Here is a 23,304-nt window from a genome sequence, read left to right on the forward strand (position 1 = left end):
GACTACGTCTACATGCCAGTTGCTGCCATGTGATTGGCTGATTAAATATTTGTGTTAACAAGCAATTGAACAGGTATACCTAATAAAGTGGCCAGTAAGTGTGTATACACATACATACATTATATATAGTGTTTTTTTGCCATGGACACCAATTTGTAGACATGATAAGAGAAAAGCATAATATTTGATGAGATTATATACAAACTGTTTCCTTTACTACATGTGTACTACATGTGTATGTGTAATAATTTAGTGATAGTCATATATTTTTATAGAATATCTATCCATGTTCTATGCTGCATTGTACCGTCATTGAAATTAATTTAAAATAAAGAATATACTGAAATACAAATCTTCTGTAAACAAAAAAGTATTAGATATTGAAGGCTTTTTTTTATTTATTTTTACTATAACCTGCCTGCATTATCCTTTTCCAACTTACATTTTAGTAAACCCTGACATTCACAGCCGAACATCGCTTTTTCCACCACAAGCCAGTTTAAACGTAACAAAAAAGGAACTGGTGTGCATGACTCATTTCTGAAGATTATTTACGTTAGAAAGAAAATCCTTACTATATTTTCATATTCAGGATTTCTAGCACCTTTAGATGGCTTATAACAGAAAATTAAAATGAGGTTAAAAAAATAAATGCATAAATAAATAAATAAATAACTTGTTCCAGACAGACCTTCGCTGCCAATTTCTTTGATTATGGTTTGCAAGTCTCAAAAGACTTCCACTTACTACAGTTACAAAATACAAGTTTCTCTTCTAAGCCTTTAAACATTTTTTTTTTCCGGGGGAAGCTTATGATATAACTAGTTTTATGGTAGTTTACGATTAAGAACTTGTATGCGAAACAAGTCATTCCTGCAAACTTTTACCTTTGTGATGTTATTTGCTACTAATAAATATGCATTAACAATCCTTGTTGGCTCTTGAGTCTTTTCATCGGCCCACAGTGTGTAGAAAGTTTCTACAAGTTATGGTAACTGCTAACAGAAATTCTCTGGACAGTCCTAACAACCGAGCTTATGTCTCGAGTATCAGGACTGCATACAGATCCAGATGAGCAATAGCCAAATAGGGCTCTTGTATAAAATGGCAGAAAAGAGGTGTTACATGAGTCCTCAAAATAACTCTGACCATAAAGGTAATAGTAGTTTAGAGGCACATACATATTCACAACAATATTTAACATACAAGCTTAAAGATTTATGTTTGATTTTACTAAAATGAGGAAGGTATTTAACCATTAAAATGTCTTCCATTTGTAATGAAACAGAATCAGATTTCAAAAGTACTTTTTTTGTCATCTTTAAATAAGAGAAATAATGAACTGGGAAGACAGGCACAAAAAATGATTAAAACTGAAAAATGACCTAATTTACTTAAGAAAAAAGAAATCCTTAAAATATTTCTCATAGTGTTGACTTACTGTTAACATGGATACGTGCGTGAATCCAGCGGAGACATAAATCACTAACGTATAAACATAGCTCTGTATGGTAAGAAAAGGTCTTTATACATAATTGACAATTAGGTTTCCCTCAGTTTACATATACTCTTAAGGTTTTAATTACAATATAAGCCCATAATATGGCAGGACATTTCTGACAGGTATGTGCTACTCAATACCATACTGATCAAAGGTGCCTTTGAATATCTTTATTAAGTAGATGAAAGAGGAACACATGCAACAGAAGGTAAACATAAACATGCCAAGTGAAAGGAAAGGCATTATTTGGGTTGGAAATTACAGCATCAAGGCCTTTTTTTCAGCCAAAATATAAATGAAGACAAATGAGCTTATGGTTCACTCTACATGTAAAAGGCACATTGTTCTGAACATTGCTTGACAGATGATAGGAGCCCTGGAAGAGCAATGCAAACAAAAGATGGTTATGTTGGCAGTTTAGAGGTGAAAATTGTCTCCTGAAAGTCTGGAGGGACAAACTAAGGATACCATTCATGGTATCACTAGCTTGTATTTGGCACAAAATCTTTATATGCGAACAATGACATACCACATTAAATAAGGGATCAGCTGGCAGTTGTTACCATTTAGTTGTTCTGCTTTTTTGTATAGCCTCTGAGCAGGCTCAATTGTATGGCTGTTAAAGGTATTTGGCTGGTCTCTGCTTTCTGCATATGCTTGACATTGCAAGTATTAGATGTCCGAAAAAATATAATATTAGTTAAAATGAAATTTGAGGTAAGGAACAACAAATAATTTTGAATCTTAAAGATAAAGGGTTGTGCTTAATACTTAGCAAGTCTGCTTGGTTTCCCTTCAATAACCAAAAATCAATATGAAAAAAGAACAAGGCAGACTGCATATGTAACACTCACATATGTATCACTCACAATCATGGTCACTAGAACAAATACCATTCCATTGATGAGATCTAAAAAAGTAACTGTCTGTGTGTCAATCAAAAGCAGCAAGAGCTCATGTTTTAGATCATCACATGAATGTTTTTTTTCCACACGCACGTTGAATTACAATGGACAACCATTGTAATTCAACGTGTGTGTGGACAAAAATGTAAAAATAAATGAAACTGAATGCCCAAATGTACAGTATCCAATATTCTCTAAACAATAATCTAATATTTATCATATGATAAAGTCTTCATAAAAGTAATGAACTCTTTAAAGAGGAATGATGCACTTTAAATTCTTTGGAAACGGATTTATAACCCTCCCAGATTCATGGGCAGCAACAGTTGCTTCACACTTGCTCTTGAACAATTAATCAAGGGCATTTGATTAGCAGCACCTATCTGCTACTTAGCATCTTAATTCCTATGGAAGCAGTAAGGGTGTACTTAGTTTTTCATCAAAGCATAACACTGTGTAATAAGCCATGTTTTGTTGTTCATCTGAGGTTGTATTTACCCAAATTTTAGACCTGCTAAGGAACAGATGACAAACATATGTACTTACACACACAGTAACATACTAACATACATATACAGTAACATACTTACACAGACTAACATATTTACTTACACACAATCATACAGCAACATACTTATACACACTAACATATTTATTTACACTTACAAACTACCTTTGTTGGCTCAGGAGGGGTTGGCCGTGTAAGCTCTTCTGCTCCCTTAAGGTCCTTACACACTATGTCTGAAGCGCAGGGAAATGACATCAGGGCCAGCCTAGCGGTATATACAGGGGAATTGGGGAAGCTGTGATAGTGGCTCAAGGGATCTCCTTTACACCAGTGTCTCTACTAAAGGCGAGATGCACGTTAGGTGACCCTGCTGGGCGCTTCCCTAAAGCCAAGGTGAGAGAGCAGGGCGGCCGGGCCCTGTACACTAGTACCAGTCCTACCCGTGTGATGGTGGCCCTGTGTACCATCATTATATTTGGACTACGGGCATTGCTTTGGTGCACACTGCATGAGAATCTCTCAACCTAGATATATTTATATGTTTTCTAGAGTGAGTACTTTAGGCTATTTGAGTTGACCTCATTACCTTTTGTGAAGACTTTATCATATGATTAAACTTTTGTGATTTACTTAAATTTTTCCACACGTGCTGTGGATAATTATTTAATGAAGATTGGCTATTTGGACATTTCCAATGGTTTCATTAATGTTTCCTTTATTTTTAGATTTTTTTTGTATACAATATTACATTGACATTGGGTAACATTCCATTTTGTTCACAGTACAATTTACATGTATTTTTGGTGCATAACTAAACATGGTCTTATGAAGTCTATATAGAAAAATAGTAAAGGAAATGGCACAGCAATGGGTTGGAAAGTTTATGAGAGCGATTTGCTTTAGGTCTGGGAGATAAGCATCATAGCTCCTGATGTTCCTTGGTTTGTTGTTTTGTGTTTCTCCACTTTATTCAATGGCTCCCTATTTTCAGGTATGTTGCTGTGGTGTTGGTGGCTCTATGTGCACATTTCTCATGTTGCCTGTAAAATCCAACAGTGTAACCAGGTTCTAGGTCTGCTGGCACTCTGATTGACCAGTTTTTGGCTATAAATATCTTGCCCCTGTGGTTATATGCATTACAAAGTGCTTTGTGTGGGTGTTGCATTATTTTGAAAACATGCCCAGAAGAGCTGTCACCAGGCCCATATCAAGCAGAAATTCAACAATCTCTTGAGTTATTGCACAGATTGCTGTCTATATGGGCTTTTTTTTTTTTCAATCTAGCTGTAACAAAGTACCATCTGTACAGTATTTATTTCCCAGTGTTTGGAGCTTCTTGATGTGCCCAGAAAGTTGGTAATGGCTTGCGACCATTGGGTTTCCGTGAACTCTTTATTCATTCCGTTTCCCAGTGCAACATGAATGGTACCTTTGAGAAGCAGTGATTAATTTTGTAGGTTTTGGCATGCAAAGTCTTGCAAAAGACGATGGTTGTGGTGGACCTTTGGGCACTATACATTTAACTTCTAATGTAATTGAGGAGTTTCTTGGGTTTTGTGTCCCATGTCCTAAGCGATAGTGCTGTGGTAGGTGACATCTTTGGTAATTTGGGTTTAGGGTTGAATCATATCAATTGCTTGATAGTAAAGGGGTTCACACAGGCATTTTAAATTTATATTCAGGTTGCTCGTTCTTTAAGGGATGCGAGAACTTGGGAAGGCTTGGTGGCAAAATTGGCTTGCTCATCTTTGCAATAAGTGAGTTAAATAAAATTCTCCCCTGGCAGATATTCGAGGGTCAACTGTAAGTGGTATTATTGGAAAATAGAAGAGTTTAGGAAGAGCAGCAACTCGGCCACAAAGCAGAAGACCACACAAAGTTACAGAGCGGGGTCAATGAGTACTGAGGCGCATGGTACATAAAAGTAGCCAACTCTGCTGATTTCAGCCCTGAAGAGTTAAAAACTTCCACTGATATTAATATCAGCACGAAGGCGAAAGCTTCATGGAATGGGTTTCCATGGCTGCGCAGCTGCATGCAAGTCTCACTTCACCAAGTACAATGTCAAGTATTGGATCGAGTGGTGTAAAGTATGCCATCACTGGTCTCTGGAGCAAAGAAAATGTGTTCTCTGCAGTGATTAATCAAGCTTCTCTGTTTGGCAGTCTGATAGGTGAGTCTATAAAGTTATAAAACTATAAAGTTTGGTAAAGAAGGGATAATTGTATGGGGCTGTTTTACCAAAAAGCCTAGCATGGAATAAGTTTGAATACTAGCATTTTAAATACCCATGGGGCAGGGGAGGGGGCAAGTCTAGTGGCCCATTGCACCACCAAATCAGCCCACCACCCATGCCCATCTTTTCCTGATTTTCTAACGCATATTGATGAAATGTGACAGGATTGGGAGTAAAAAAAAAAAGTAATCATACACGGGACGCCTAAAGCCACAATTTACTGAGACAAACCCTTTTTGATAAAATACGCAGATTAAAATAGAGAAAACACAAAACCTGTACTTTTCCTTTCACTGATTTCTGGGCCTAGAATGTTTTGTCCTCTAAAGTGACTACATATTCAGGAGGACATTTTAGCTCTGGTAAGTAAAAAATAAATAGTGAGTAAAATGCCAGGAAACAGATGACCAAAGATGACAGGACAGGCTCTGCCACACCGGCACCCAAACACACACCAGGACAGGCTCTGCCACACCGACACCCAGACACACATACCAGGACAGGCTCTACCACACTGACGCTCAAACACACACACCAGGACAGGCTCTGCCACACCGACACCCAACCACACACACCAGGACAGGCTCTGCCACACCGACATCCAACCACACACACCAGGACAGGCTCTGCCACACCGACATCCAAACACACACACACACACATCAGGACAGGCTCTGCCACACCGACATCTAAACACACACACATCAGGACAGGCTCTGCCACACCGACACCAAAACACACACACTAGAACAGGCTCTGCCACACCGACACCCAGACACACACACACACACAATTACAGGCTCTGCCATACAGAGACCCAAACACACACACACACCAGGACAGGCTCTGCCACACCGACACCCAAACACACACATACCAGGACAGGCTCTGCCACACCGACACACACACAAGGACAGTGTAACGGGTTCACCAAGAGAGCTGTAGAAACTCCCAGAGATCACCCACATGTATCCTCCTGTTGTCCCCGGAATAACTTCCAGCACCAGCCAGCATGCACACCTTGGAACCCTGCTATGTGTACCCAATAAGTAGACACACAACTACCTAGAATTGAGTACAGCAGGAATGAACAGTTTATTGATGTAAAACATAGATTCATATAGCCACAGAACTTCATTAACATAAATTAACATTGATAAAAAGGTACATGTAGACAACCCAACCTTTAATCCCCTTTAGCTACTGAATATACCCCTGGCAGCCATCCTGTTAATGGGATTAGTTTACACAATGGAGTTCTTGCCTGTGCAATCTCTGTTTGGCAGCCAGGCTGGAGCCATCTCTGACTACCTTGGGGTCTTGTATGACTACCTGACTACCTTGGGGCCATTCTGTCAAAGACAGGTTCTGCCACACCGACACACACACGGACAGGCTCTGCCACACCGAGACCCAAACACACACACCAGGACAGGTTCTGCGACACTGACACCCACACACACCAGGACAGGCTCTGCCACACCAAAACCCAAACACACACACCAGGACAGGCTCTGCCACACCGACACAAAAACACACACACCAGGACAGGCTCTGCCATACCCAAACACACAAACCAGGACAGGCTCTGCCACACCGACAGCCAGACAAACACACCACGACAGGCTCTGTCCCACCGACACTCAAACACACACAGGACAGGCTCTGTCACACCCTCTCTCACAAACCCTGGTTGTGCCACTTTTAGCAGCAATAACTACAATCCAAATGCTTCCTGTAGTTATTGATCAGTCTAACAGAGTAAAACTGGCTCATTTCTTCATACAGAACAGCTTTAACGGAGCCTAGGTCATGCCATTCCATTGTGATACTATGGCTGATGGAGAGATGGACATCTCCTCCAGAATCTGATACAAAGCAGTACATGTGGTTTCTGCAATGATAACATGTTTTCTAGATCCTGATATAGCAAAGCATCGCAAACCATGACACTACCATTACCCACGCTTGGCCACTGGTATGATTTGCCATAAGTAACAGGGTCCAAGTCCCTCAAAAAGTTCCACTTTTGACACATCTGTCAATAAAGTACTGTTCTAGACCTCTTGAGAAGGAGCAGGTGCTTTTTTTGCAAACTCGACACAGGCATTCATGTTTTTCTTACAGAGCATTTGTTTCTTCCATGAATCTCATGTTTGTCAGTATTTTTCTGATAATGGATTCATTAACACTAGCTAGCTGAAGCTAGAGGTACATGCAGATGCCTGCATGTTGTTCAGTGGTACTCACAGCTTGTATGTCTTCTTAAACAGATTTATTATACAAAGCATACATACATACACCATCAATCGATGACAGATGTTTGAATTTAAGTGCTGTAGGTTCTTCTTCTTGAAACAATGGAGGAAGAAGAGTTGAAGATCAATGTGTAGGTAGAGGCGGAGTCTTTATATCATTTTTACAATATCAACTAGAAGTGATTACTGTCTATGGCAAACTCTACAAGGATATATTTATAGATCTCTTGTAGCTACTAAATCATACAAGAGTTCTAGAGAGACACTCTAGTAGTCCTCTCGTATTGTTAAAACACACATTCTTGTCACTCATGTTTTACTTATACCTAATGTAATTTTACATTTAGGTTAAAGAATGCATAGATTTCTAACAAGGAGAGCCACTTCTCAGTCCCAAGCAATGAAACTAGATTACAGGCAAGCAAACCAAACCTCCCATTTTTTAAAGAATAACCTGTAGTTTTTTGAAGCAAGAAACATAATGCTATCATTCAAACATTAGATTACATTAAAAAAAATCCATTATATTTATAAACATTATCAAATGTTAAACATTCCAAGGTACATTCAAGAAAACACAGAAGCTTTTAAAGCAATTACACGCAACGAGCTTGAGAGTATAACTATCACATATCCTGTTTAGGGAGAAGATTCTAGGTTAAAGCATATGAGTCCTTGCTATTTTTCTTTTTATTCTTAACATGAGATAGCCTGATGTAACAAAAACTCAGCACAGGTTCTGAGACCAGAGGCTAAAATTCTCTTCTGTAAACATATAAAAATAGTTAAACCATCATGGTAATTGTGACAAAACCACAACCAGACTTGTAGGAATTCACTGCAAGGCAGAGACCATGATGATCTCAAGCACCCTTTAATATGTGCCTGACTTATCATAGCTACCACTACATGTTTATGTGGTGTTTAAAGGTACAATATGTCCCTTATATTATGATACAATACAATATGTCCCTTATAGCCCCATTTATATTATCACCCCCCTTGCAAATGCATGGAGGGATTTAGACTTGGCTTTCCCACTGATTTAGCTGGAATGGTTTCCTGCCAATGCATGGCTTTTTAAGTAGCCAAGACTGGTGTGGAAAATCAGACTGAGGAGCTACAGTTGCTCCATAACATAAATGCATACTAAAGAATTTTCTTTAATACTTAAGTACTTAAATATGTAAATATTAAATAACTTGAGCGTACAGTCTTATTGTGAAATGTTCAGGTCTCTACATGCTGAATGTAACCTTAATAACACGGTTTATGAAATAAATATGAATCATGTCAAATTCTGCCCTGTTTATATTTTCTCAACAAATGCTTGACTGTAGCTTGTGGTCACGTGATACAAATGCAAGATTTTCATTGATTTGTTGTCATAGGAGAAGGAAATGGTGTATTATTTTTATTGATTAAACATTTTAAGAGCATAAGCTTATTTGCTCAACATATGAGCTTTTTGGTGCAAAGCGATATATGCCTCTCCAGCTTATTTAATTGGTTCATTTATTTTCAAAATCTTATTAAAAGTGTTGGGTACACTTTTTTGCTAAATACATATAATGCATATCTGCCTTAGGTTTTTCCAAATAAAGAACAGAAGACATAATGAAAAGCTACTCTCTTTGTAAAAGTTATTTCCTGAAGATATTTTCATGCTTGACTTTGCCAAATCGTTTCAGCACAGCTACAATAAGAACTATTCAAGTTACTATTAATCAATTGTAATTATAAACCTTAGTATAAAGAAAGCATTATTGTTACTATTTGGCGTCAAACTCTAGGAAGCAGAAATTTTATAAATGAACACCACAGTAAATGGGTAATTTACACTTCCAATGCATTTGTTTATTGACACAAACTACTGCCCAACAATATTACCTGAGGAATTCTGATGCCATATTTTCAATATGCAAATTAAACGTATGATATAGTTTATGGTGATCAGCATACTATATTCACCATATGTTAAACTGTCCGAGTGCCTCCAGTGACCAGCGATATAAAGAATTCAGAAATATTGACACACTCTCAGGACTTAATAGAAAAATAAATGTATTTTATTTGAGTCAACATTGCAAATCTGGTATAGAGCCTTCCTCAGGACATATTACACTATCTGTTGTACGTCCTTGTTTTTTTTCCCAGAAATCCCATGGTGCTGCCACAACCACAAGAAATTATGGGTAGGCAAATGCAAATAAGGTCAACAATGATTACCTTTTACTTCTATATCCACTTTATACACGGATCCCATTAAGGTAAATACCCGCTGTGCAAGACAGCCTTTAGACAGAACCCGGGTTAAGAGGTGCAGTAGCAAGATTACCCCTCATGGACAGCTGTTTTGTCCTTAACGGGACTCGTCAGCATGAGGTTCTGATACTGGCTCACTATTTGAGGCTTGGAGAAGGACGAAAAATACCAATAACAAAAGTTATGGCAGGTAAAGGTGATTGAAAACCCTTCCACCTAAAATTAAGGGGTAGTAGAAGCATTATTTATTATTAAATATGTCTAAAGGCTGTCTCGTACAGCAGGCAATTACTTTCAAGGGATCCATGTATAAAGTGGATATAGAGGCAAAGGTGATAATTGTTAACCTTATTTGCATGCGCCTACCCAGAATACTTCTACTACCCATATATATATATATATATATATATATATGTATATATGTATATATACACACACGCATACATACACATACATATACCGAGCCCTAACATTAGGACCACTGACAGGTGAAGTGAATAACACTAATAATCTGGTTATCATGGCACCTGTAAGTGGATGGGATATATTAGGCAGCAAGTGAACATTACGTCATCAAAGTTGATGTGTTAGAAGCAGGAAAAATGGGCAAGCGTAGGGATCTGTGCGTCTTTCACAATTGTCAAATTGTGATGGCTAGATGGCTGGATCAGAGCATCTCCAAAACTGCAGCTCTTGTGGGGTGTTCCTGGTCTGCAGTGGTCAGTACCTATAAAAAGTGGTCCAAAAAGGAAAAGCAGTAAACCGTGAAAGGGTCATGGGCGTCCAAGGCTCACTGATGCATGTGTGGGGAAAAGACTGGGAAGTGTGGTCAAATCCAACAGACGAGGTAATCTAGCTCAAATTGCTGGTTCTGATAGAAAGGTGTCAGAACATACAGAACATCACAGTTTGTTGTGTTTGGGGGCCAGTCAGGCCAAACAATGGGCATGAGAGCATAAGAACTGGACCACAGAGCAATGGAAGAAGGTGGCCTGGTCTGATGAATCACATTGTCGTTTACATCACGTGGATAGCCGGTTGCATGTTCATCGCTTATCTGGAGAACTCATGGCAACAGGATGCTGCTAACAACCTGGTGCCAGAGTCCACAGCACACCTTTAGAGGTCTAGGGGAGTCCAAGCCTTCTCCATGCTTTTTTCTTCCCATCATTCTGGTACAGGTTGAAGTTAGTTTCCTCTAAAGAATGTTGTTCCAGAACTGGGCTTGCTTTTTTTAGATGTTTTTTTTATGGCAAAGTCTAATCTGGCCTTTCTACTCTTGAGGCTTACGAATGGTTTGTACTTTGTGGTGAACCCTCTGTATTTGCTCTCGTGAAGTCTTCTCTTTATGGCAGACTTGATTAATGATATAGCTACCTCCTGGAGAATGTTCTTCACTTGGCTGTATGGTGTGAAGGGGTTTTTCTTTACCATGGAAAGGATCCTACTATCATCCATCTTCTGTGGAAGTCCTGGCCTTTTTGAGTTGCAGAGCTCACCAGTGCATTCTTTTTTTTTTCTCAGAATGTACCAAACTGTTGATTTGGGCACTCCTAATGTTCCTACTATTTCTCTGATGGATTTTTTCTTTTTTATTTCAAGCTTAAAGATGGCCTGTTTCACATGCATTGAGAGCTCCTTTGACCGCATGTTGTGGGTTAACAGCAACAGCTTCCAAATGCGAATGCCACACCTTGAATCAACTCCAGACCATTTACCTGCTTATTTGATGAAGAAACAACAAAGGAATAGCCCACAACTGTCCACGAAACAGCTTTTGAGCCAATTGTCCCTTAAAAAGTAGGGGGGCTACACATTAAGCACCTTAAGCCAATATTCATTATTTAACTATAACTTGACTTTATCTTGGTAAACATCCGAAACAGACAAAACTTGTGTCAGTTGCAAATTGTTCAGATATATATACAACCATAACATATACAGTCAAACATGATTTTATATATATATATATATATATATATATATATATATATACACGCACATATGAGGATAGGGGGAAAGAAGAAGAGAGAGGAGATGCAATAGAAACATTTAATTACATTAAGAGATTTAAGTACATGATGGAAAATGTTAGAACAAATAGGTATAATCTAAAACTTGTGGGTCTTAGATGCAATCCAAGAGAGTTAAGGAAACTGTAAAGATACAATCACGAGGGCAAATATAAAAGATGTAATAATGTTTGGTACTGTATAGAATATTTCCTCTCTTTCACTAGACATATTTTCTATGTTTTCTTTTTTAATCCATTGATCTAACATGGTTTCCCTTTTGCTTTGGTACATTCAATCAACAAAAGCACACAAGAAAAATAAATAAAATACTGGAACAAAATAAACATATCTGAAGAGCTTCTTTTCTTTTTCACCAAAGCTTCACTTAAGTGCCTTTTGTGGGAAACTGTAAACTGTTTTAAGTTTGACAAATTAATTAAGTTTGTGAATGCGGTCAACATGTCTGGAGCGGGGCTTGTTGCAAACCGACTGCTTAAATTACATTCAGATTTCAAAGGTATTCACATTGGCTTTTATGAACATGGAGCCAGGCATTCAATACAAATGATTTAGTAGCACAGCTACTGGATTAATTGAACACAATTTAAACTTTTAGGGCACTCTACCATCATATGCATTTTAATGCATATGGTAAATGCATGGTTCCTTTTAATTTTCATGCGGTTCATTTTGGAAATGCATTGGGGAATTCTACAGAATCCCAGTAAATGTATTTGCCTTTTTTCCCACCCCCCTAGCTAAATGCCCTGCAGGAGATGTGTTCAGCTGAACACATCTCCAGGTAGTTACCTCGGCTCTGGTGATTGCTACATGCACGCATATGTTTAGACCTCAGAGCACATGTGTGAAAATTCTCCTATTGCTTTCAATTGGAACACTTTCCTGCCACTGAATGACAGCTTCAAGCAATCAGTGGCAAGAAATGCTTTATATATTTTTTAAGGTTTAAAAGATCATTAAAATGTCTATGATATCATGGGTAGTGAAAACAAGAAATAATGAATGGTAAAACAGATTATCAATTGCATAAATATTTCATTAGGAATGTTATTTAAATGTTATCTTGGGATTAAAGTAGTCAGGGGATCAAGAAACATCTCATGTTGGGCTAATCGCTGATGGCCAGTTTAGACTTTTTACATTCAAGTTTCCTGCAAGTTGCCTACAAAAGGACATTTTTGATATAGTAAGATGGCAAATTTATTGAGTACATCTATACTTTCAATGCGCCTATTTTTTGAACAATGGGATCAAATCCTACCTTTTACAATTCACTGCACATAAGTACAGAATTATGAATACAGCTAATGTTTTTACCACATCATCAAGTTATCCTTTTCTTGTGGTTGAAATTGGTGATAGAAGGTAAGCTCAGCACAGGGTACTTATTATTTGAGCTGGTTTTGGCATCTGGTAGTGAACTCAACTTTAGGAAGGTAAAACAGAACCTCACTTTTTACTCTCAATGTCTTCAAAAGCATTTTTGCAGATATGCAAGCTCTAATATGTTTTAATAAATACATTCAAAGATGCTAAAACCTGGTCCTAAAAAATATGCATTTTCAAAAAAAAAAAACATGTACATCTAACAAAATACATATGCTGTTAGTTCAATACAAATAATCTTCTACAACAAAGGTTAAGAAAACATAAACACCCTGTGTCTTACCAGCTCTTGATTGTCTTTGTGTAATGGTAAAAATGTTGCTTCCAAAATGGCCACCTGGTCCTTGCTAAGCTTCTGCCATAGTCCTATAAGCAAAACAATCAGCTGTGTAGCACTCTTGAGTCTCGTGAAGCCTCTGAACAATTTGCGTTGGCATTCCTCAGCAGCATCTGCTATACCAGTTACCTGCACAATGAACATACAACAAATATGATGACCTGTAATAATTAAATTTGATTAACATACATAATTCAACTTTAAATAATTGAAACATAATGTTAAGGGCTTTTTGTCCTTATCTGTCACCATTATTTTATTTGACCATGACTTAAAGGAAATATATATATATTAGGGCTGAAACAACTAATCGATAAAATCGATAATAATCGATTATGAAAATCGTTGTCAACGAATTTCATCATCGATTAATCGGATCGATTTTTATCGATTATAAAAAGAGGTTTTTTTCAGAGCAAATGCTCTGAAAAACTCCTCTCTTTATATAATCCGACCTCAAACAGAGATCGGATTATAACACCGGAATCCAGATCCCCCGCAACGCTGCAGGAGACCTGGATTCCCCTCACTGTCAGCCGGTCTCTCACTTCCGTCTCTCTCCCCCTCCCATCTGCCTCCTCCCCCCTCCCATACGTCACTCTGCCTCTCTACCCGGCACCGTTACTGACAGGCACTTTCCCTGCAGCTTCATAGAAGCCTCAGTGTAAGTGAAGGTGAGTAACGGAGTCTGTCTGTGCGATGCAGACCCCCACCGGCTGACAGAGAATCATCCTCTCTGCATCGCACAGACAGACTCCGTTACTGCCCTTCACTTACACTGTGGCTTCTATGAAGCTGCAATGAAAGTGCCTTCAGTAACGGAGCCGGGTAGAGAGGCAGAGCGGTGTATGGGAGGGGGGAGGAGTCAGAGGGGTGTATGGGAGCCACCCTCCAATAAACCACTCTGGCTCCTCCCCCTCTCATACGCCACTCTGCCTCTCTACCCGGCTCCCTGGTGTCTTGTCAGAAACGGAGGTTCACAGGAGGCAGAGTGGAGTATGGGAGGGGGGAGGAGGCAAAGTGATGTATGGGAGGGGGAGGAGCCAACGCGATGTATGGGAGGAGGCAGAGTGGAGTATGGGAGGAGCCAGAGTGATGTATGGGAGGGGAGGAGCCAGAGTGGTATATGGGAGGGGGAGGAGGCAGAGTGGTATATGGGAGGGGGAGGAGGCAAAGTGATGTATGGGAGGGGAGGAGCCAAAGTGATGTATGGGCGGGGGAGGAGCCAGAGTGGTGTATGGGCGGGGGAGGAGCCAGAGTGGTGTATGTGAGGGGGAGGAGCCAGAGTGGTGTATGGGTGAGTTATAGTGGTGTATGGGGAGTATTATGAATTTTTAGGGCATATAGGGGGTATAAGGCATATGGATATTAGGCATATCAGGGGGGCATAAACATATCTGGGGGTAAAAGGTATATCAGGGGGCTCAGTGGCATATAGGGGGTATAAGACATCGATATTAGGCATATCAGGGGGGCATAAAACAAATCTGGGGGTAAAAGGTATATCAGGGGGCTCAGTTGCATATCACTGGCATATAAGGAGTATAAGGCATATCAGGGGCACAGTGGCATATCAGGGGGCACAGTGGAATTTGGCATATAAGAGGTATAAGGCATATATGGGGCAGAGTGGCAAGCTGGGGGTCAGATGTGCATAACTGGGGGCAGTTTGGTAAATAAAATAATTTAAACAAGGCTTTTTTCTCAGTTTTTATTAAATATGAAAAATAGTTAACATATGAATTAATATTTACTAATAACTTTGTATTAAAACCTAGTTTGAGAAGCACTGTGTTTGGGTTCTTGTAGCTTTTATTATTATGTCAGTAAAATAAGAAGGTGAATAGAGAGAGGCCATTGCAATAAAGGGATGAAAGTGTAAATTGTACGTTTTTTATTGCAATTTTTCTTCAATTTAAAATAATGTATTTTTTTATCCGATTAATCGATTAATCGAAAAAATAATCGGCCAACTAATCGATTATTAAAATAATCGTTAGTTGCAGCCCTAATATATATATATATATATATATACACACAAACATCTTAAAAAGGATTTTTTTAATACATTAACTGTCAAATGTAAAACAGGGCAGTGGAGCATAACACTGTTGAGTTAACATATCACATGATACTTTTTAGTTTAACGAAAGATCTACTATTATGTCGCAAGCCTCCAAAGACAGGTTCCATAACGCAGTAAATCAGATGATGGAAAGAAATGCACAGGTTAAATGAACAAAGTAAATTCCTTATTAAAATGCATTTGAAATGAATCCATTCTATTTATGACTGCTGAGAGACGGGAGAAAATTGATTACAGGAAAGAAGTAACAATTTGTAAGCGAGTGACACAGAACACTGCACCCAAGAGGGACAGATTAGCACTCATATTGTTCCATTTTACAGTGTGCTAGATTTGAGCAATATTCTGAGCTGTTTCAGGAGAACTGTTCCTGTATCCTCACAATAATCTTGCAAAAAAGCCTGGCACCCATTTCAGCAAAGAAAACTGCATAAAGTGAAGTACAGTACTCTATATTCTTCAAAAAGCAAAGGCTGAAGGACCAATTGAGTATTGCATCATTTTCTAGCAGAATGTGACATTTCAGGTCATTCATGAACAGGGCCGGATTAGACATTGTAGGCAGTTTCTTTAATAATAGCCCCTGCTGCCGACATATATTTATATTAGACTCTGCTGCCGATATATATCAATATATGACCCTGCTGCCGACTTATATAAATATTAGCCCCTGCTGTCAATATATATAAATATTAGACCCTGCTGCCAATACATTTTATATTCACACTTTCATTCACATAATTCGTTCACACAATCATTAATTCTCTCCCTCATTCAGACAATTCATCCTCACATTAATTCATTCTCTCCCTCATTCAGACAATTCATCCACACATTAATTCATTCATTCTCTCACTCATTCAGACAATTCATCCACACATTAATTCAATATTCTTACTAACCATCACTAAACCCTCTTTTCCCACTATCTCCCCCTTTGTAGTTCTTATCTTCCAGAAGTCCCACGGTGGGAGCGTGAGGCTTATACTCTGTTATACTCTGTGCCTGCATGTCATTCACTGCTGACAGTGAATGACATGCAGGCACTGTGACCGAGCGAGAGGCGTGCCGAAGGGTTGATGAAAACTTCATGAGCGACCGTTCAGCGCTCTCTAATACGGGTCAAAAAAAATCCGGGCAATCCGGGACATGTGGTCACCCTGACGGCAAACCCGTGCTGTTGCGAGGCCCCCCAGCTGGTCGAGGCCTATGCCTTAATCCGGCCCTGTTCATGAATTTCTCAAGACATGAATTGATAAACTGTCAAACATTTGTATTCTGGAACTAGGGATGGCTTGATTACTGTCCTAATGTATCGGTTTGTCTTAGTCCGTCAATTCTCGACTTGTCATACCCCTTGAATATATGTATTGTATTATGTGCTGCGTAGATTGTTGGGGCTTTATAAATAAAAGCTATTATAATAATAATAAATAAAGAGCACTCTGGGGTCCAAAAACCCCACTTAAACCAGAAACACATCAATATGCTTTGTTAACATGTTTTAAACATGTGACAATTGTTTAGTTTAATTAATAAAACCAGGTACAGTGGATATAAAAAGTCTACACACCCCTGTTAAAATGCCAGGTTCTTGTGATGTTAAAGAATGAGACAAAGATAAATCATGTCAGAACTTTTTCCACCTTTATTGTGACCTATAACGTGAACAATTAAATTGCAAAAGCTGTACAAATATTTTTTTTAAATCAATTGAGCTGGATAATTTATTAGACAGATGGAAAAAAAATATAGATAGATTTTATAAATAGTGATAGATAGGGCTTACTGTAAAACACTCAAACTGCAAAGGTGGCTTGGATGATGAGCAGAATTGAGATGTGGGGTTTATCAGTGCTTACATAAGTCAAGTAATCCTCTCACATTTAATTTCTACATTCCAAAGCCAGTGCAGAGATAAGATATCACCATGCCACAATAGTCCCTGTAAAGTGTATTCACAAGGTAGCGTCTGACTAAATACTTTTGATCTTGTTAAGAATAGGATCATCTGATCTTTACCCGGCTAAGCCTGAAAGAACTGCTTTGTTAGCACAAAATTGTCCACATCGTAATACGTCCATGTTTTGTAAGTAATAGAATGGCGCCAGTATGACAGTGCAGTACAAAATGTCATAGTATAAACATATTTCTGTTACAATGTTTTCCATTCTTTTGCTAGCACTGGATAAGTTCAGATGAAATTCCAGAGGCCAAATGAGCATCGATAATATTGTGAAGCAGCAAAAGATTCTCAGAATTCTGATAAGATTCAGAATGCCTTTGTGAACGTATCAGTTCTTATAACTAATGGCCGATTCATCAGTAGTAGCAGGAGTAACTTGGCAGGCCTGGACCTTCAAAATGTGTAGTAATGTTTGGAAACTGAAAGGTTTTAACTGACTGCAACTTACCCACAAACTTGGTGAAAACACGTTAAGCAGACAACCAAATGCATTTTGTAAAGTGTATGCTATGTTGTGAAGAAAAAAAGAACCCAAAAACATATACTTGTATCTTATCTAACTTTACAGCTGCTGCAAATTATTCAGAAAATAACATGCCAGTGAATTAAAACAAATCTATTGCAGATGCTTTTAACAGAAAGCTGTTATATTAGCCAAAAGATGTGCCAAGCGCAAGATAAGCAAGTCTAGTGGAAAATAAGCACTGGGAAATAGTAACTTGCATCTTCCCTTTATCCCTATTGGATATTAGCCAAAGTGATTGAACTGCATGTTATATTATCACATATTTAAATGCACAATGTGCACTTGTGGTGTTCAAGCCATTCAAAGGGGGAGGCATTTCAGACATCTTCAAGTGATGAGAAGTTACTTATTTCTAGATAAAGGTCAGACAAGCACCTGGGCAACACAGGTATATATTTTCTTACAACTTGAATCATGTTCTCCCCAGAGATCAAACTGCTTTTCAAGAGAAAGAACAGTTCCAGATGTGTATATGCTTGGACTTCACTGAAGATAATTTTCTTCCAAGTGTAATAAAAGTATATTTTTACACACAAACATACTGCATAATGGTTTCAAGTATGTATAGTCTGAAATATAGTAATTACAATCAAGTGTAATTATTGCAGCCACACAGTGGAAAAAAAACTATTTTATTAAACTCAATCTGTTTTACACTTTAAATAGATTAAGATGAAAAATGTTGTAAAGCAATGCATTACTAACAATTTGAAGTAATGTTTAATGTGTTGAGAATAAAGGAATAATAGAACAACAGAATAACTAGACTAGATTTGTCAAATGGTTCTTATCTCACATCATATTTTGTTTCTATTTTCTAGGCAAGTATCTCATGTTGCTACAAGTCTGAACGGTCTTGCTTCCGGACTTTGTTGAGCCCCAGAATAAAACATATCAGGGACAACATATCAGGGGAAGGGGTAATTATGGACTTGGTCCGAGCGGCACCCTAGCCATTTTTTTGCCAGTGCTTCTTCTGCAAAGACTTTACATTTTTGTGTAAATCGTGCTACCATCGAACTAGGCCACTGTCTTGAGCCTTCAAACACACGACTTAGGCTCTTAATACATTAATGTGTCATTGCATATGTTAATTGGATAATAGTTAAACTACTCACTGTTAAAACACTGGGCAATGCCACTTTCCTTGAGAACCGGATTTCAGGAAAAAAAGTTGATATCGAAATTACAAAAAATTTATTTGTCTAATCATGCACCTAAAGAGCCCGAATCAGACATAATTAGTGCTATCTACCGTATTTGCTCGATTACAAGACGATCCCGATTATAAGACGACCCCCCAAAATTTGAATATTAATTTAGGGGAAAAAAAGAAAAAGCTTGAATATAAGACTACCCTATAGGAAAAAAGTTTTACTAGTAAATATGAATTCGCATGTAAACTATTTTTTCATATTTAATAAAAACTATGATAAAAATGATTTTTTATTTCCTTTTATTTGCCAGCCTGCCCACTAGTTATGCATATCTACCCCCAGGCTTGCCACTCTGCCCCCCAGATATGCCTTCTACCACCTTATATGCCTCACAGAAATTCCTTATACCCCGCTATATGCATCTCTGCCTCCCTGATATGCCACTCTGCTTCCCAGATATGCCATATACCCCCTATATGCCACTCTACCCCAGAAATGCCTTGTATCCCCTATATGCCACTCTGCCTCCAGATATGCCTTATGCCCCCTATATGCCACTCTGCCCCAAATATGCCTTATACCCCATATATGCCACTCTGCCCCTCAGATATGCCTTATACCCCCCTTATATGTCACTCTGCCCCTGGATATGCCTTATACCCTCCTATAAGGGCCATCTTTGAAGCTGGCTAATTTAATTTACCCCCCATCAACCATATTTTTGAAAAATAACCAGATATGCCTTATACCCCCCTATATGCCACCCTGCCTCTCTGATATGCCTTATACCCCCCATATGCCACTCTGACCCTCGATGACTTACCATCTGAATCCCTAGACTTGTCCCCCGCACTTCAGTCTCCCTGGTGATGTCTGCGCGATGAGCGTAGACAACGCGGCTGCCTGTTAGTTCTGCTGGGGCTTCTATGACTGAGCATCGGAAGATCTTGTCACAATGTTCACCAGCGTGCAGACAACCTCCGCTGCTGCGGGCACTTCCGCCGGGGCTTCTATGAAGGGGATCTGGATCTTAGTCTTATAGTCAGACCTCAATTTGAGGTATGATTATGAGACAACCTCGAATATAAGACTAGGGGTATTTTTCAGAGCATTTACTCCCTTGGCATTTATCCCATTTTGTTGCATTGCACCACCAATCAAGCGGCACCATGAAGACCAAGGAGCTCTCCAAACAGGTCAAGGACAACGTTGTGAGGAGTACAGATCAGGGATGGGTTATAAAAAAAATATCCGGAACTCTGAACATCCCACAGAGTACCATTAAATTCATTATTAAGAAATGGAAAGAATATGGAATCACAACAAACCGGCCAAGAGAGGGGCACCCATTAAGGGGAAATTTTAAAAAATCTGGGGAAAGCCTAGTCAAAGCCCAGACCTCAATCAATTTACAATTTGTGGTACGACTTAAAGATTGCTGTACACCAGCGGCTCCCATCCAACTTCAAGGAGCTGGACTAGTTTTGCCTTGAAGAATGGGCAAAAATCCCAGTGGCTAAATGTGCCAAGCTTATAGAGATCCATCTAGTTTATCCAGAGATTTTCAGCTGTAATTGACTTTGGCAGGGAACAACCAGGATGTTTTTTGGGGTTTTTTTGTACCCTTCTTCACCTTTACTTGAAAAATGTTTCTCATCAAAAAAGCTAATTAAAAACACCTGCTAAATAGATTCTACGTTTTTACATTTGCTTTTTTTGCAAGTTATAAGGCAAAAAGTACAAGTAACATTTTGCTATTTCAAAGTAATTATTTTCCAAATCTGGTCATTCTGCGCCCATGTGCTATTTCGGACATCTTTGAAGCTGGCTACCCCCATCAACCATATAGTTTTGAAAACTAGATACCCCAAGGTATTTCATATGCTGGTATTTTAACCCTTTCCATGCACTAATTCTACTACCACCCTTTTGTCAAACTTTGTGCCAGGTAAGAAGCTACATTTGGGAAGTGTGCATTTTTTAACTTGGAACTGTCCTACTGTCCCTATGTCCTAATTGGGCCATCTTTGAAGTTGGCTAATTCTTACCCCCATCAACCATATTTTAGAAAACTATACACCCCGAGTTATTTCAAATGCTGATATTTTAACCATTTCCATGAGATTTGTTGGGGTGTTTTGGAGGTAAAACGCCACATTTGGGAAGTGCACATTTTTTAACTTAAAACGTTGACATCTGGTCCTTCTGCCACCATGTCCTATTTGGGGCAAAGTTGAAGCTGGTCAGTTTTTTTCCCCATCAAATCATATATTTTTCAAAACAAGACACGAAGGTATTTCAAATGACAGTATTTTTTCTTTTTTTACCACACACATACTTTATGTATAAATTTACCACTTCTTCTGTATGTTACTTTTAAACACCCCAATATGCATTCAGCAACATCTCATGAGTACAGCCTTTTAGCTCTTAAACAATCAGACAAACCCATGCTAAAAGGCCACATTTGGATAGTGCGCTTTTTTCATTTTGGTCAGTCTGTGCCTATGCCCTATTTGGGACATCTTTGAAACTGGCCACTCCAATTATCCCATCAAACCATTCATTTTTTTTTACCCCTTGGGTATTTGAAATGCTAGTATTTTAACTCTTTCCTGTCAGGATTTCTGGGAAGATGCAGCGCTAATTTTAGCACTTGCTCATAAAAGTAAACTGTAATTTTTTTAATTTGTTTTGGGCTTTTTTCACATTTTGTTGGAACGGGATGGTTCCCCTGATGGTGACATCCCTGCATAATTATTTTATAAATGTTACCACAGTTTTAAATTTTTTCATGTTTTAAATCATTTTTTAATATTTTACTATTTTACAATATAATCACATTGTTATTAGAAAGCTGGGCTCCATTGACTTGCATGGTTGAATGTAGTACCTGTCCTCAGGAGGGTCTGGAGAGACCCTATTGGAAACTATTTCGTTAAACGACAACGTCCAGAGTGGTCACAGTGCTTCCTGGGGTGGGTTTTTTATATCGCTGAGTGCCTCGCTATTACATACCGTAGTATAATTAAAATATATTACATTGTTTCTGATGTTAAAAAATGTGACATTTTATTTCATAGGTGAAATAAAACAAAAAACAGTATTAAATAAATCCAACTGGCAATTCATGTTGGATTGGTTGTAAAGTAATTATAAATACAAAGTCTACAAATCTTATGAGATTACAGAAAAGAGAAAAAGAGTAGTTCGTCCAAAACAATAATAAAAAAAAAAAACAGCAAAAGGCCTTGAAATCATTACCGTGACTAACATAACAAATTTAATTCAGATTATATCAGCCAAAAAAAAAAAATGTATAAGCAAGCAAAAAAAAACATGCTATGGATTTATAGATGTTAAAAACAACTGTGATTATAAAGTGCTTCACAAAGTGATTGTAAAGTGCTTCGCAAAGGGGTAATTTGACAATCTTCTAGATAATTCTGAGACACAGAGCAACACTTGACTACAGACATGGAAGACAGCACACACCAATTCTGTAGGGTGCAACAAATTTTATTTAATAAATTGTTGTGTTGTAGGTAGTTGAGGATTTGAACAGGCTTGCAAGTCTGTATTGAAATATTCCCACAAGGACAGTCAAATATACAAAGCCAAGACATTTATTTGCATTTGGCAATTCTAAGGTTTCTTTTTGATATGTATTTGTAAGCTAAAACACAAGGAAACAAGCAAAGGTTTAAACAGTCTGCAGACTATTACAAACCATGAGCAGTATTCTATAGTCTTAATTTTGGTAATCTATGGATTTTATTATAGATGGATGAACCAGGATTGGCTCAAGTCTAATACCCGATCAACCACGCTTATCAGTGGTCATATGGTAAGTAATAATATTGTTTTTTTGGTAGTTAAGTCTTGTTAACTAACAGGCTTGCCTTCATCTATATCACACTTTACGGAGCGCATATACATGATAACATGATAACAACTCATGGTGCCTTCGTCCATGCAATATAGATGAAACGAAAAAAAATAAGTAATTACAGATTTTAAAAACTCAAATATTTAAATCTTTTCAGGCAGGACTGTAACAATAATTGCTCAGGACTCGGGTAATACTTGGGGTTTGGTCTGTAACCCACGAAGCATGATTATACAAACAAAGACACC

The 23,304-nt window shown here is 38.3% G+C and overlaps 1 protein-coding gene across 1 annotated transcript in view; it reads right to left on the reverse strand.

Annotated features, from left to right (window-relative positions):
* The window catches only part of BBS9 (Bardet-Biedl syndrome 9), a 220,222-nt gene that overhangs the window by 22,986 nt on the left and 173,932 nt on the right, over positions 1–23,304 (reverse strand). The window contains exon 19 of the mRNA XM_053468017.1: positions 13,379–13,561. Within this exon, the coding sequence (XP_053323992.1) occupies positions 13,379–13,561 (183 nt within the window). The remainder of the gene's footprint in view (positions 1–13,378; positions 13,562–23,304) is intronic.

This window comes from Spea bombifrons, chromosome 5 (assembly GCF_027358695.1).
Source record: "Spea bombifrons isolate aSpeBom1 chromosome 5, aSpeBom1.2.pri, whole genome shotgun sequence".
In the NCBI taxonomy this organism is placed as follows: Eukaryota; Metazoa; Chordata; class Amphibia; order Anura; family Pelobatidae; genus Spea; species Spea bombifrons.